Consider the following 15,957-nt stretch of genomic DNA (forward strand, 5'->3'; position numbering starts at 1 on the left):
TCTAAGTGATTTAGCTAAGTATAATGTGATATTATAGATTGGATCCTGGAACAGAAAAGAGAGTTGAAAAACAGGTGAAATCTGAATGAAGTCTAGAGTTCAGTTAATGGTAATACAGCAAACATGTTGGTTTCTTAGTTTTTGATAAGTAGTCTATTGGAATGTAAGATGTTAACATTTGGGGAAACAATAAGTATTGTATATGAGATCACCGTGTTATCTTTGCATCTTTTATGAAAATATAAGATTATTCAAAATAAAAAGTTAATTTTTAAAAAAGTGATTCAGAGTTGCCTTGATATATTTTAAACAAATATAAGATTTATTTTATCATTTATTAGCTGCATTGATGTAGTATTCATATTTGCAAAAGGATGCAACTTATGAAACTAACCAAGTGATATCTGAAGTCCTTTTTTGTTAAAGATATTTTTTTAAAAATTCTTTTTTTTTTTTAATATATTTTATTGATTTTTTTACAGAGAGGAAGGGAGAGATAGAGAGTTAGAAACATCGATGAGAGAGAAACATTGATCAGCTGCCTCCTGCACATCTCCTACTGGGGATGTGCCCACAACCCAGGTACATGCCCTTGACCGGAATCGAACCTGGGACCTTTCAGTCCGCAGGCCGACGCTCTATCCACTGAGCCAAACCAGTTTCGGTTAAAAATTCTTTATATGCTATGAAATGACATAGAAATGGACTTTATTACTTTAGTTATTTGTACCTGGAAATCAGTAACTGTGGAATTCACATTTTAAAATGAAAATGTCTCTTTTCCACATAGATTAGTATACTTACAAATTCCAGCAATTTGACATCAAAGTCTCAGTACTCTTAAACCTTTCTGATAAAATATGTAAATATAGGAAGAAGTGAAACATATATTAGGAAAGAAAAGGCTTCATGAAGACATTTTTCAAGTTCAAGTAACTTTCAAATTGTAAACCACATAGAACACAAATCAGTTTTCAGGGATTTAATACTTCACAAACTCATCTGATCATAGTGTATACACATTTACAAAGTAAAAGAAGTATTTTCATATTTGTAATTTTCATTCCTATACATTTAAACAAAACTTTTAATTTGCGTGTCTTTGTTACTTGGAATTGCAATTAGCAAGCACATAATGCTTATTATTTCTATTGAAAAGAGCTATAATTATTTTTTAAATAAGAGACTTAAAGAAAGTAAATAGCCTTAAAATGAAAAGATGTACAATTGAATAACTTCTTTCCTTAAGTTTGAGAAGACATATAGTAGACCTGAAACTGAATCATAAATGGATAAATGATAAGACTTTGGTGTGCCTTTCAGCCATCCTCACTTTTGGGGTTCTGATCCACAGAGTGTACTAGCCAAGTGGGAAATGATCACTTATTAGTCTTAAGTGCTGCCTAACCCTCTAAATGCATAGCTTTATGTAAATTAAGTTAAAGATTACTTAAGCCTGAGGCTAGGGGGAGATTCTTACCTCCTATTCTGGATGTAGGCTTTGAGGATTCCAAGTTATGAATTATTAATCTCTCCTCTAAGGAATTTGAACTCTCCTTCATGGCTGGTGGGGGCAAGGAGCCACTGAAAGTTTTTCTAGTGCAACAGTGACATGACCTTGTTATACTGTGTCAGAAAACCGAACTAATGGTTGTCTAAACCAGGACTGCTAAACTCTTTCTCTAAATGTCCAGAGAGTAACTATTTTAGACTTTCCAGGCCCAAGATCAACCATATTGCATTGGTATTTATAAAACAAGAGAGAGAACTCCTGCCCTGCCTTATCCGTTTGCACCCAGAGGCCATTAACTGGAGACATTGTCTCCAAGATCAGCCTGCGATGGTGAAGGGGACTGGCAGGTTGGGGTGGGGACCATGTCAGCCTCCCTCTGCCTCAGTGACACATAGATCCTCCCGGAGAGGCCTGCCTTCTCAACGTGGGCAGCTGGCCAGCGGCAAGGCAGCTCCTGTGATTCCACTGTTAGGGGCCCAGCAGTTGCCATTAGCAAAGTCCTGTAGATGGTGACCAGCTCAAGCCCTGGGAGCTGCTATCTAGCAGCCAAAAGTCAGAGAGCAGAGAAGGAAACAGGCGTGGCCTCTGCAGCTCTCGGTGCAAAGCTGCTCCAGTGGGAGCTCTACAAATGCAGGTGGTGGCAGGATGTGGCCCCGAGCCCAGAGTTTGCCACCCTGCTCTAGATGCATGGTCCACGCTCTAGTGAAGGCCAGCCCTCCCATGGGCACTAGATTCCTTTTCCTCTCACTTACTCAAGGACATCACTCCAAGCTCTTCGCCCCTTTCTCTCCACATCATCCGTTTTTCCTCTACTGTCTTTCCTTTCAGCATTTAAGGCAGTGTTACTTCTCCTTCTTAAATAAGTAACTCAACAAAAACCTTTCAACTCTCCCCTCCTATTATTGATCAATTTCTCTTCTTATCTATGTACTAAAACACCTCCGAACAATAGTTTATCCTTTCAATTGGAGATTTATGTCCAAGGTTGTGGTGTGGGTTTGATCCTCAGTTAAGGTGCATATGGGAAGCAACTGATGGATGTTTCTCTCACATCGATGTTTCTCTCTCTCTCTCCATCCATCTGTTCCTTCCTCTCTCTCAAAATCAAATATATCCTCAGGTGAGGGCTGGAAAAAAAAAAGGCTATGGCCGGAGGGCAACCCTAACTAAGTATGTCTGCCTCAGCCAGACAAGGTGTTGCTCAAGTCACTCATTGAGAAAACGTCTTTTTCTTTTTAACTCTTCTTTTTGTTCCATGTCTTTCTATGTAAACAACAACAGAAGGAATTTTACTGTCTTACGTTATATATTTGAAAGTGGTACTTTCATCATATTTTTGTGACCCAGGGGGAGGATTGGTTGGCAGAAAAGGCTACATAGGCACACTGGGGAAGAAAGAAACAATGATGTGTGCGGTGTATGGATGGACGGAAGAGATGGCTTTTTCTGGAACGTCCACAGGAGATGTGTGCATCTGGAGAGACATCTTTCTTGTAAAAACAGTTAAGGCACATGATGGGCCCGTGTTCAGTATGCATGCATTGGAAAAGGTAAGTCATCTAAAGATAATCTTAAGTTCAACAGAATTTGATCCTGCAGTGTAGAGCATTTAAACAAGTAAAGGGACAGTGGCATTCAGCTTAGTTGAGCCACTCAGTAATAATCTATGAGCTAGTCTACCTGACCTTGTTTTATTCCTCTTTCAAATGCCTGAACCCAGAGTGAAATAGGTCTGCTGTTTTAAAAAAAAGTCTAAGTTAATATGTATTAATCACTTACTATGGGTCAGAAATTATTTAAGTGCGTTATATATTATCACCATGCCCTATAAGGTAGCTCCTGATACTAACCTTTCTTTTTAAAGGATAGGATTATGAAGCCTCCAGGAGAATAGATGTGACCTGCTGAAAGTAGTAGCGCTACCTTATGGTTCCAGCTTACAAACTGTGCTTTTAAAGTCCTGTCCTAAAAGTTGCATGTATTGTGTCACTGTAAAAATTTTTGCAGGCTCCATATTGAAGTTTAAAAACATGCAGTGGATTCTTATACTAATTTCCATTTATTACAACCAGTAACTTTTACCTATAAATGTTCTTTCCTCTAGAATTTTTCAATACAAAGAGGCTTATTGTTTTGAAATACTTGTATTTTTATTAACTTGACACCTTTACTTTTGTAGGGATTTGTTACTGGAGGAAAAGATGGTGTAGTCGCACTTTGGGATGACTCCTTTGAGAGATGTCTCAAGACCTATCCTATAAAAAGAGCTGCTTTGGCCCCAGGATCTAAAGGTGATTTGAGATTTAATTTACTTTGTAGGAAAAAAGAGTAATGGCTCATTAACACCTGTGGTCACTGAGGTAGAGCACATGCAGTAAATTGTTCCTTTGTTACTAGACAGGCATCAGAGCTAAATGGGAGAAGCCACTTAACTGAATGCTAGAATCACTGTTGTCCTTTCAAACTGTTATCTGTGACATACGTGGCAAAACGTTAACCAAAAACAAGATTATTAGTGTTAATTTTTAACATTTTTAATTTTCCAAAGAAAATTGCCTCCTGAACATCACATTTACCACCAATCAGGAGTTTGTTTGGTTTCCTCTCGGTGTTTTAGTGACCCTGCCTGTCCAGCCTTGCAGGCCCTCCTCTGCTTCACCCTTTCTCTCAGCACAATCAGCCACCGGGTCACACTCTCTGACCTCCAGGCCTTTCTTTCTATATGCTAGTGCAGTCGTCCCCCCTTAGCCATAGTTTTACAGTTGCAGTTACCTGTGGTGAACATTGGTCTCAAAATATTAAATGGGAAATTTCAGAAATGCACAATTCGTAAGTGTTAGATTGGTGCTGTTCTGAGTATTGTGATGACATCTCGTGCTCTTCTGCTCAGTGCTGCCTGGGATATAGATCTTTCCTCTGTCCAGAGTCACCATGCTGTATATGCTCTCCACCCTTGAGTCACTTAACCACCTCGGCTATTAGATCCACTGTTGTAGAATCAGTTTTTGTGTTCAAGGAACCTTTATTTTAGTTAATAATGGCCCCAAAGGCCGAAACTGGTTTGGCTCAGTGGATAGAGCGTCAGCTTGCAGACTGAAAGGTCCCAGGTTCGATTCCGGTCAAGGGCATGTACCTGGGTTGCGGGCACATCCCCCAGTGGGAGATGTGCAGGAGGCAGCTGATCGATGTTCCTCTCTCATCGATGTTTCTAACTCTCTATCTCTCTCCCTTCCTCTCTGTGAAAAATCAATAAAATATATTTTAAAAAAATAAATAATGGCCCCAAAGCACAAAAGTAGTAATGGGGCAACTCAGGCATGCCAAAAAGAAGCCATAAAAGTGCTTCCTTTAAGTAAAAAGGCAAAAATTACTAATTGATAAGGCATTTTATCATCTCACAGCATCACAAGAAGGGTGAGTACAGTATAATATGATATTTGGAGAGAGACCACATTCACATAACTTTTATTATAGTGTATTGTTATAATTGTTCTATTTTATTATTGGCTATTGTTGCTAATCTCTTACTATGCCTAATTTATAAATTAAACTTTATCGTAAGTATGTATGTATAGGAAGAAACATCGGGTTTGCTACTATCCACAGTTTCAGACATCCACTGGGGGTCTTGGAATATATCCCCTGGGCAGGGGGAGCTACTGGACTTTGGCCTAGATTTTGCCCTTCTCCCTTTTGCTCCCTCCAGTTACATGGCTGAATATTCATTTTTCAAATCTCAAACATTCTTTCTTCTAGGATACCTTTCCCTCCAATTCTCCTTCCAAAAAAGGTTTGATTCCCTTACTGTATGCTCCTTTTCCAATACTATGCTTCTCATACAGACAGGGTCTGCTTTTCTCATTATATGCCCTGTGAGGGCAGGAGCTGGCTCTATCATGTTTACCCAGGTATTTCTGAAGCCTGCCTTAGGACACAGTAAACACAAATGGATTCATCTGAAATTGAGTTGAATTAAAATTACTAACCAGAATATTATACATGCTCTTAGAGGGTCAGAAGGTGGATACGGAGGTACAGATATAAAGGGAAAAGAAACAGTTATCAGAATGATATTAGGGGATCTGTAGTATATAGGTGGTACTTGCATTTGAGATTAGTAAATTGAATGGGGAACATGCAATGCATTTATTAGAATACTTAAAATATAGGAGAAAGCAACCTTGTAATGTGATTTTCATTGTCAGAATAGTATCATTAGCAATATACTATATAGCCTTGTACTATTCTAATTGATACCTAGAGGAACATCTACATTTAACATTTCAGGTCTTCTCTTGGAAGATAACCCATCTATACGTGCCATATCGTTAGGACATGGTCATATTTTAGTTGGCACAAAGAATGGTGAAATACTAGAAGTGGATAAAAGTGGCCCAATAACACTTCTGGTTCAGGTAATTTCCCAAATGTTAATATGCTTTTTATCCCTTAATATACAGTTGATATAATACCTAAGAGCCTAAGTTGATAGTGGTGAAAATGATGTTAAATTAATTAGAGAAATATTTGTTAATGTTACTATATATCAAAAAATTTACATTTAATTAGAGCTAAATGCATAGCTTCAGTAAATAAATGTGCATGATATCATGGGGATAATAACCAATATTTTAAGTAATTTGTTATTGTAAAACAAACCAATGGAAAGAAAAAACAGTTTAGTTAATTTAATCCAGTGCATTTATTTCATGTTTAATTTTATTTCTTTGAGGTATATTTGTTGAACCTATGGCCATTGTTTTTCTGTGAAACTTCAGTTCACTTCATTCTTTCTCAAGTTTCTAACTTAGAAAACTTAAAAATGAATGTATGCTAAAAATGTACTGCTGAAAACATCAGTGAAAATGAAGGGTGGGGCTGAAGTAGGTTTACCGTAGTTTGTATGGAAAATTTCATAATAAATAATAATACAAGAATAAACTTTTGTGTATTCACAGCTATAAGCCTTCTTTTGCCCCACCCTGTATGTCAATAATAAAACAAAAAATCTAGAAATATATGCCTGGTGGTTTGGCTCAGTGGTTGAGCAACAACCCAGGCACCAGGAGGTCGAGTTCAATTCCCCATCAGAGCACGTGCCCAGGTTGCGGGCTCCATCCCCAGTAGTGGGCGTGCAGGAGGCAGCTGATTGATTATTTTCTCTCATCATTGATGTATCTATCTCTCTCCCATCCTCTCTCTGAAATTAATAAAAACATTTTTTAAAATTCAGAAATATAAAAATGTGTGTGGTAGAAATGTAAAATGAAACAGCAGGGAATGCTGTACTAATTTTTCACATGTACATTTTCAATATGTATTATTTTTTTTGAAAAGTAGGGAGGGAAATAAATTGACAGCATAAAATACACTAAGTGAGGTAGGCTCTACCCCAGCGATTTTCAACCGTTTTCATCTCATAGCACACATAAACTAATTACTAAAATTCTGTGGCACATCAAGAAATATGTTTTTTGCCAATCTGACAAAAAACAAATAAGTATAATTTTGTTTCATTCACACAGGATAACTATTGTTGTGTTGGCTGTTGTCATTTTTTTTATTTGACAGTCCAAGGGAAAAGAGGTCAGTGTCACTGACTAAATGGTCAGGTATTGCATGTTCTAAAACATCCTTGCTGCGCACCGATTGAAAATCGCTGATTTACCCTAATGAAAAATTGTCCTCATGCAACTCTATACAGTAACACCAATTTTGGGTTTGCCTTTTACACGTAAGAATAATTATGTTCTTTCTTAATACAGACTTTTTTTTTCTCTAACTCTCACTTCACTCCTGTTAAGATACCAAAGAGGACACGTAGATGAGAATATTGCACATACTTCAATGTTAATATACTATCCTGATGTACCAAAGAGAATTTATAAGCAAATAACATATTTTATATTAAATTAACTGTCAAACTTTCATGTCTTATACTTTAATTTTAGTCACATCATATTCCATTGAAGTAAAGAGATGATGGCGTCGTGGAGTTTAACATGTTTATGATTTCTTGGAAAATAATAACATAAGTACACTTCTACAGATGAATCCATAGATGGAACTACTAAAACACACACCCACACATAATTTCACAATTATAAAATGACACCCTAATATTTTTATATTTATTATAGAGTTTAAGGTTTCAAATATACTCTTATGCATTAGGAACAAGATAAGGATACCAGTTCTCGCCATTATTGTTCAACTCTGTGTTGGGTTTTAGCAAGTTTAGTAAAACAAACAAAATTAAAAAAAAGGTATGTTAGAAACAATACTTTCAATATTTGCAGAAATTATAACCCTATACATTGACTGTACAAGAGAATAAACTGAAAATTTAGTAGAACTTATTAAGAACTTATGTGCAAAATCAACACATAAAAATCAATATAGTATTTCTATATATTAGCAATAACCAGTTAGAAAATATGAAACAAAAAGGGTACTCATAAAGAAAACTATACAGATAATCAGGAAAAAATACCGGTAAAAATACGCAAGGCCTGTATTAAGAAAAGTATACAATTTTACTAAAGACATAAAAGAACTGAGTAAATTACAAATTCAGTATGATCATAATCTAAATCCTAATGAAATTTTTTTACAGACTCTGAGACTTTAAAAAATATTTTAAAGTGGTCAAGAAATTTTTGAGAAACTCTTCATGCTAGAAATAAATATAAAACTGTAGTAATTAAAAGTGTAGCAATGTATGTATACAATAGGAGTATTCGTATGTATATACCAAAAAGTATGGAGAGCAATATTAGTAGCTGCAGAATTCTGTGGATCAGTGTGGGAAGTGTGCCTGTTAACAATATCAAGTACTGTAATCCATGAACATGGGATTTCTCCATTTACTTAGATCTTTACCTTTTTCAACAGTGTTTTATAATTTTCAGTGTACAAGTCCCATATTTATTTTATTAAAGTGACTTATTTATTAGTTCTAATAGTTTTTTAGTGGACTTTTTTAGGATTTTCTGTACACAAGATTGTGTCATCTGCAAATAGAGATAGTTTTACTTCCCCCTTTTTAATTTGGATGCCTATTTCTTTTCTTTTTTTTTAAAATACTTTTATTGATTTTAGAGAAGAAGGGAGAGGGGTAGAGAGATAGAAACATCAATGATGAGACTCACTGATGGGCTGCCTCCTGCACGCCCCCCACTGGGGATCAAGCCTGCAACCCAGGCATGTGCCCTTGGCCGGAACCGAACCTGGGACCCTTCAGTCTGCAGGCCAACGCTCTATCCACTGAGCCAAACCAGCTAGGGCTGGATGCCTATTTCTTTTTCTTGCCTAATTAGTGGCCGGACTCTCTGCAAATGTTGAATAGAAGTAGTGAGAGCAGACATCCTTGTGGTGTTCCTAATTTTAGGGAGGACGCCTCCAATCTCACACCATTAACTCCAGTGTTAACTATGGATTTTTCGGAGATGCCCCTTGTCAGATTGAGGAATTATTCTTTTCTTCCAAGTTTTTCTCCAAAGTATTTGTCAAATGCTTTTTTCTCTATCGAAATTATCATGTGGTTTTGATTTTTTACTTTATTGATAATGATGTATTACGTTAATTGGTTTTCAGATTTTAAACCGTTGCATTTCTAGTATGAATTTCATTTGGTTGTGGTGTATCATTCTATAATGAAATTAGTTTGCCAGTATTTCATACGGGATATTGGCCTGTAGTTCTCTCGTAGTGTCTATCTGGTATTGGTATTAGGGTAATACTGGCTTCATACAATGATTGGGGGAGTGTTCTTTCCTCTGGAGGTCTCTTTCCCTGAACACCACCAGCCGTTAAGGCTCTATTGTCTTCAACATTTCCCTGGAACATAAATTGCCCCACAGACTAAACCAATTAAATGCAGGCTTCTTAAAAGGAATAGTTCCCTAGGTTATCGTGGGATTTTTTTTGTTGTTGTTTATTTTTTATTTTTTTACTTTTTAAGCAGTCTCCTCTCAGCTATCCCTGAGTTTTCCCAGCTTCTCTTGGATAAGCTAGCTGACTTTCGGTTTAGTCTGTATGTCCCTGGAGTCTGCCAGTTACATTTTATCACCACCTGCTGCCTCCATCGTTTTTTGAGACCACCTCTAGGCCAGAACTTTTCCACATTAGCAGTAAATAACATAGGTCCTTTGAGAAGAGATTAGAAGCTCTTTTATGGCTTTCTTCTCACCGCAGTCAAAACCTCTATCCAAGGTTCTGGAGTTGAGGGCGAGGACTATGGAGTGCTCTTTCCTTTAGAAGATGAGTGCTTGGTGTGTGTGTGTGTGTGTGTGTGTGTGTGTGTGCAGTAACTTCAGGTCTTACTGGTTGACACTGAGGTCTCAGTATGCTCAGGGGCACTGCAGCTGGGGTAGGGCAACATTTCAGAGTGAGGATGGGCAGAAGAGGGGCAATCCCACCTCTCAGCAGCACCTGCATCAGTAGCAGATACTGGGGGCAGGGTGAGAAATGCTGGCACCTGCCCCTTCTGGGAAGATACCCTCTAACTAATAACTGGTGAATTGGAGAGGGAGTGTCCTTGGTTTCCTCGTCTGTTGTGGCGCTTCCACATCAGTGAGTTAGGAAGAGGGAGAAGAGGATGGGTCTCAGCTCCAATACTGCAGACGCTCACTGTTCATCTCAATTTTCTGAGTAAATGTTGCTTCACTTGTTGCTTTTCCTTGGAACCATATCCAGAGACCTGAAATGTGTGGTGTATTTTTGTTATTATTTTCACCACATTTACTGGTGAGGAGGTCTGTGGAACTCCTTACTCTGTCATGCAGGCTGTTCCCCCTACGTGGCCTTTATTAACATTCGAGGGCAGCCAAGTTCTACTTTCTTCCTCCAGTGAATGTTCTAGGATTTTAAGCTACTTTTCACAGTAGCTTGATTGTATTGTAATTGTGGAGATAAAGTTGTTACAAAGGTGTTTTATAGTGTATTCTGAAGATAAAGAGAAAAGTTTTAGTAGACTTACTCATTATTCATTGTTCTATCATTATCACATATTATCAAAAGTTGTCTTTCGTTGTTTTCTAAATCCACATAGCTTTAGGTTAAATTTATCTTAACTATGTTTTCTATATAGGGACACATGGAAGGAGAAGTGTGGGGTTTGGCCACACATCCTTATCTGCCCATCTGTGCTACTGTAAGTGATGACAAAACCTTGAGAATATGGGATCTCTCTCCTAGTCACTGTATGCTGGCTGTCCGGAAACTGAAAAAGGGTAAGAGGCTCTCAGACTTGAACATAGAGTAAGTGGTCACAATTTTTATAGCCCTCACAGATGTAAGAAAGCAATGGTCAGTATATTATAAAAGACTGAATATCCAGTCTATGTCCACTTGATCATGATGCTATATAAACAAAATTAATTATACCCAATCTTTGCTTTATGGGACCTCCTGTGCTCATGCCTATCCTGAGCCAGTTTTCAGCTGGTTTGTGTTGGAAGAAAGAATATAGGAAGAAACAGAAGCTAAGCTTTCTACCCTTTATGACTGGGGAGTATGTGTAATTCAGAATTAAAAACTAAGAAAGAACGCCTTAACTTAAAAAGGTGTAGCAGAGGGGGAAATGGGACATATCTGTAATACTATCAACAATAAAAAATATATTTAAAAAAAGGAGTAGCAGAGTTGATGGGAGGATATTTTAGGGTGAAACAGAACTGAGCACATTTGTAGGAGGTAAATGAGGCTGGCCTATCAGGGGGTAGAGAGGCAGAGGGTTCAGTTGATGGAGCAATGGTGTTTCTATCAGCTGAGGGCCGATGAGGATCTACAGAGCGCTTCAGATTTTTTAGTAAAGTGGTAGGGAATATTATTTTATAGTATGAGGATAATTATAGGCGGAACACTGGTTGAAAAAGTTAGAAATGTGATAGAATCAGTAGATGAAGGGCAGGATCTGTCTAGATGTACTAAGGGCCTGCTGAAGTTATGTAACATGAATTTGTAATTTAGTCATTTAATTTACTTCCTTCTACTAACTTAAAAGTTACAGAGTCTATCCTCTTCTTCTAGGGTTACTGTTAAATATTTAACATGTATCCTTAACAAAATCTGAAGCTAATCACAATCCCCAGAACACTTGAACTCCAGCCACTGTACTTCCTTTTTTTAAAGTTATTGATGTGCAGCCTTCTCATTCTTTGGTGGTTTGTTTGTTGGCAAGAATTAGAGAGAATTACCAAATATTTCAGTGGTTCTGTACCACTGAATTATAAATGTGAAAAGTTAAAACGGATTCCAAAACCACAGTCACACTTCTGTGTACACAGAAAAACCGTGTTACCAAATACTCTTTTCTTCACAGGGCCCTAGAAAGTCCTGATTAGTCAAATTTGGACCATACTTGGTTTTAACACCCATCAGATTTTCTTTCTTTTTTTTGAATGAAGTATAAGTGGCATATAACATTACGTTAGTTTTGGATATACAGTGATTTGGTATTTGTATATAATGTAAAATGATCACAATAAATCTAGTTAACATATACATCACCATACAGAGTTACAAAAATTTGTTTATTGTGCTGAGATCGTTAAGGTCTGTTATCTCAGTAATTTTCAAATATGAAATACAATGTTATTAACTGTAGTCACCATGCTGTACATTACACCCCCATGGCTTATTTTATAACTGGAAGTTTGTACCTTTTGACTTCCTTCACCCATTTTGCCCACCCCCAAGTTCTCTGTATCTATGAGCTTTGGGTTTGTTGTTTGTTTTAGATTTCACATGTAAGGGAGATCGTATGGTATTTGGATTTCTCTGTCTCACTTACTTTAGTATTAGTAGCACAATGCCTTCAAGGTTCATCCATGTTGTTGTAAATGGCAAGATTTCAGTCTTTGTGATGGCTATTTAAATAATAGCTCATTGTGTGTGTGTGTGTGTGTGTGAGAGAGAGAGAGAGAGAGAGAGAGAGAGAGAGAGAGAGAGAGAGAGAGAGAGATACATTTTCTTTATCCATCCACCCATCAGTGGACCCTTTGGTGGTTTTCATATCTTGACTATTGTAAATAATGCTGCAGTGAGTAGAGGAGTACATACATATTTTTGAGTTAGTGTTTTTGCTTTCTTCAGGTAAATACTCAGGAGTAGAATTGCTGGATTATATGGTAGTTTTACTTTTTATTTTTTTAGGATTTCTGGGTTTTTAATCCACTTCAATTGGATATTATTGTTTTATGCAGTCAGAGTTTACTTAGGTTATCTATGCTTATACATTTCTTTGTTCACCTTTTCTTCTTATATCTCAGACTTTTTTCTTGTATCAGTTTCTTTCTTCCTAAAATACAGTCTTAGAGTTCTTCAATAAAGATTTGTTGGAAATTCCTTCAGCTTCCTTTGTCCAAATCAGTGGCATAGTAAAAACAGACTGGTGGGAGTGGTCCATTCTGGCAGCTGAAGTATTTTATAACTGACATCACAATTCTTAAAAAGCAAACTCTTTTTATTCAGTTTTATTATTGTTGTTTTAAATTCTCATTAGGCAGTGCATTGCCACTCAGGGTGGACTATTGCCACCACCCTGCCCTTAGTACTCTACAGTCTGAACATGTTTTGATTTTTTACTTTCATTCTTAAATGTTAATTTAACTGCTTCTGGAGTTTTTAGTTGAGAGTTATAATCCCTCTGGTTTCTACTATCTCTTTTACTTTTTTGTATAGTTCTGTAATTTAATAAAATCATGAATGCATGCATTTTATTTTAATGTATTCTGTTTAGGATTTGGCGTGCTTCCTAACTCTATGGATTTATGTCTTGTATAAGTCCTGAAGAATTGTCTGCCAGAAGTACTGGCTCCTTTTAGGACTGGATCTTTATATTAGACTAGAGGCCCAGTGCACAGTGCACTAGTAGGGTCCCTAGAGGCTGCCAGCTGCTGGCCGGGGACTCCCTCCCTTCCCCCAGCCAGCCCCACCCCCTGCTGGAACTCCTGGACGAACTCCCAGTTGAGGGGACAATTTGCATACTATGCTTTTATTATTTAGGATTGCAGAGGAGAGTCATGATTCTGTATTTCTGTTTTTACATATTCTTCTCCACTTTTTAAAAATGTCATCATTGATCCAAGAGAAAGTCAGGTGGATTTTTATAACTGCAAAGGGATATGTATGATTTTATACTGGTTGAGTTAATTATAACAAAATTACTGAAGTTATGGTCCTGAGGTTTAACATTTTATTTTAAAAGTCATTATAGTTAATGTAGACCACCTTATGAGAATTTTGCCAAACAAATAATTCAATTTTTTAGTAACTAGTTATAGAATAACCAGAAGTTTGAACATGCAGCATGAATAATGTCCATATTCTTGATGTGTGTTAATACTTTCTGAATATTTGCTAGCCTTTTATATGTATATGAATAATGGTGTATTGGAAAGTGCCTGTTAGAAATTTTTATCCCCTGGCTTTAGCTGTTAATTATAATCAAACCTGAATTTTTAATAGACTTTTTATTTTTTACTTCTACACTATTATTTTATGTCTTGGCTAATTTCATATTTTCTTTCTGTCTCTCTGTGTAGTGTTCTGGAAATTTTCTTAAGATATTCTAGCTCTGACATTTTTTTTATAGCACCATCTATTTTACCTACCCATTCTGTATTTAATTCTGATAATTCTCATTTTTAGGACTTCTGTGTGTTTTCATATTTGCCTTAGATTTTTTATATTATTCCTTACTTATATTTTATATTTCCTCCTTTATGCCTTTAATCTTATCTAATCAGATAAAAAATCTAAAATGTAGTTATTTGCCCAGCCAGTGTTGTTCAGTGCTTGAGTGTCAACCGTGAACCTGGAGGTCACTGTTCAATTCTAGGTCAGGACACATGCCCAGGTTTCGGGCTCGATCCCACTAGGGGGCATGCAGGAGGCAGCCTATCAATGATTCTCTCTCCCTCTCCTTTCCTCTCTCTGAAGTCAATAAAAACATATATTTTTTTTAAAATCTAATTACTTGACAGCCTTGCAGATCTGACCACGCTATGTTTTTCTTTATGCTGTTTTGAGATTATTTTCCTGCTGACTCCATCCTGGCAGTCCATTTTCTTGTGTGCTTGAAAATTTGGATTTTACGTTCATGTTTGGTTGCTTTCTTTACCTGTGGGAATCCTCTGAGGTCTGAATTGAAGGTGTGTTCTTCTGGAGATTTTGCATTTTCTTCTGCCACGTGCCTGGGATGCTACCATCCAGAACTACTAACAATTAATTTCTTTGACTGGGATTGCTTAGATCATGTCAATATTATAGCTTCAAATCTATGATCTACACAAGCCACCCCTGTTCGTGAATTCTCAAGTATGATTTTTCAACTCCTCTAGCACCCAGGCCAGGGTAGACACATCTATGTCTTTCTTTTCTGCCAGGCACATTTTTTTAAAGTCTATTCTTCCCTTGAGATAGGATTGTATTTCTTTAAGTCTGTTCTTCCCTTGAGATGGGATTGTATTTCTGGAGCAAAATGACAATACAGGTATTTGGAGGATATTTTTTGACACACACACACAAATTATGTAATTAAATATTTGTATTTTATTTCTTAAGTTATTTACAAATCAAAAGAAAAGCTATGAAAGTAAAAATCAATGAAACTAAATAGTATATTTAAATAGAGAATTTGTAAACATAAGTAATCGAGTTAACCCTGTTCTAAATTTTCTCTTTCATATTCATATAACATGATCTCTTCTGTGATAGCTTTGAGGGCATTTTTTTAATAACTTTTTTTTTCATGGAAACTGCAGTATGTAGTTCTTTTGTTGATAGCAAGCTACGTTTGTTTCAAAGAAAGCATTTCCAATCCTCTTTGTCTTTATTTTTTTTTTTAATTAAATCTTTATTGTTCAGATTATTACATTTGTTCCTCTTTTTTCCCCCCCATAACTCCCCTCCTCCCAGTTCCCGCCCCACCATCCGCCCTCACTCCCCACCCACTGTCCTCATCCATAGGTGCACGATTTTTGTCCAGTCTCTTCCCGCATCTCCCACACCCCTTTCCCCCCAAGAATAGTCAGTCCATTCCCTTTCTATGTCCCTGATTCTATTATAATCACCAGTTCATTCTGTTCATCGGATTATTTATTCACTTGATTCTTAGATTCACTTGTTGATAGATGCATATTTGTTGTTCATAATTTGTATCTTTACCTTTTTCTTCCTCTTCCTCTTCTTAAAGGATACCTTTCAGCATTTCATATAATACTGGTTTGGTGGTGATGAACTCCTTTAGCTCTTTCTTATCTGTGAAGCTCTTTATCTGACCTTCAATTCTGAATGATAGCTTTGCTGGATAAAGTAATCTTGGTTGTAGGTTCTTGGTATTCATCACTTTGAATATTTCTTGCCACTCCCTTCTGGCCTGCAAAGTTTCTGTTGAGAAATCAGCTGACAGTCGTATGGGTATTCCCTTGTAGGTAACT

At 36.8% G+C, this 15,957-nt stretch overlaps 1 protein-coding gene across 2 annotated transcripts in view; it reads left to right on the forward strand.

Annotated features, from left to right (window-relative positions):
* The window catches only part of EML5 (EMAP like 5), a gene marked incomplete at both ends in the record, with an annotated part of 107,835 nt that overhangs the window by 42,357 nt on the left and 49,521 nt on the right, over positions 1–15,957 (forward strand). For both annotated transcript variants that reach the window (XM_081111714.1, XM_081111713.1), the window contains 4 exons: positions 2,861–3,063; positions 3,693–3,804; positions 5,801–5,928; positions 10,605–10,746. In XM_081111714.1, the coding sequence (XP_080967840.1) occupies positions 2,861–3,063; positions 3,693–3,804; positions 5,801–5,928; positions 10,605–10,746 (585 nt within the window). The remainder of the gene's footprint in view (positions 1–2,860; positions 3,064–3,692; positions 3,805–5,800; positions 5,929–10,604; positions 10,747–15,957) is intronic.

The sequence above is a fragment of the Myotis nattereri genome, assembly GCF_964212035.1.
Source record: "Myotis nattereri genome assembly, chromosome: 1".
Classification (NCBI taxonomy): domain Eukaryota; kingdom Metazoa; phylum Chordata; class Mammalia; order Chiroptera; family Vespertilionidae; genus Myotis; species Myotis nattereri.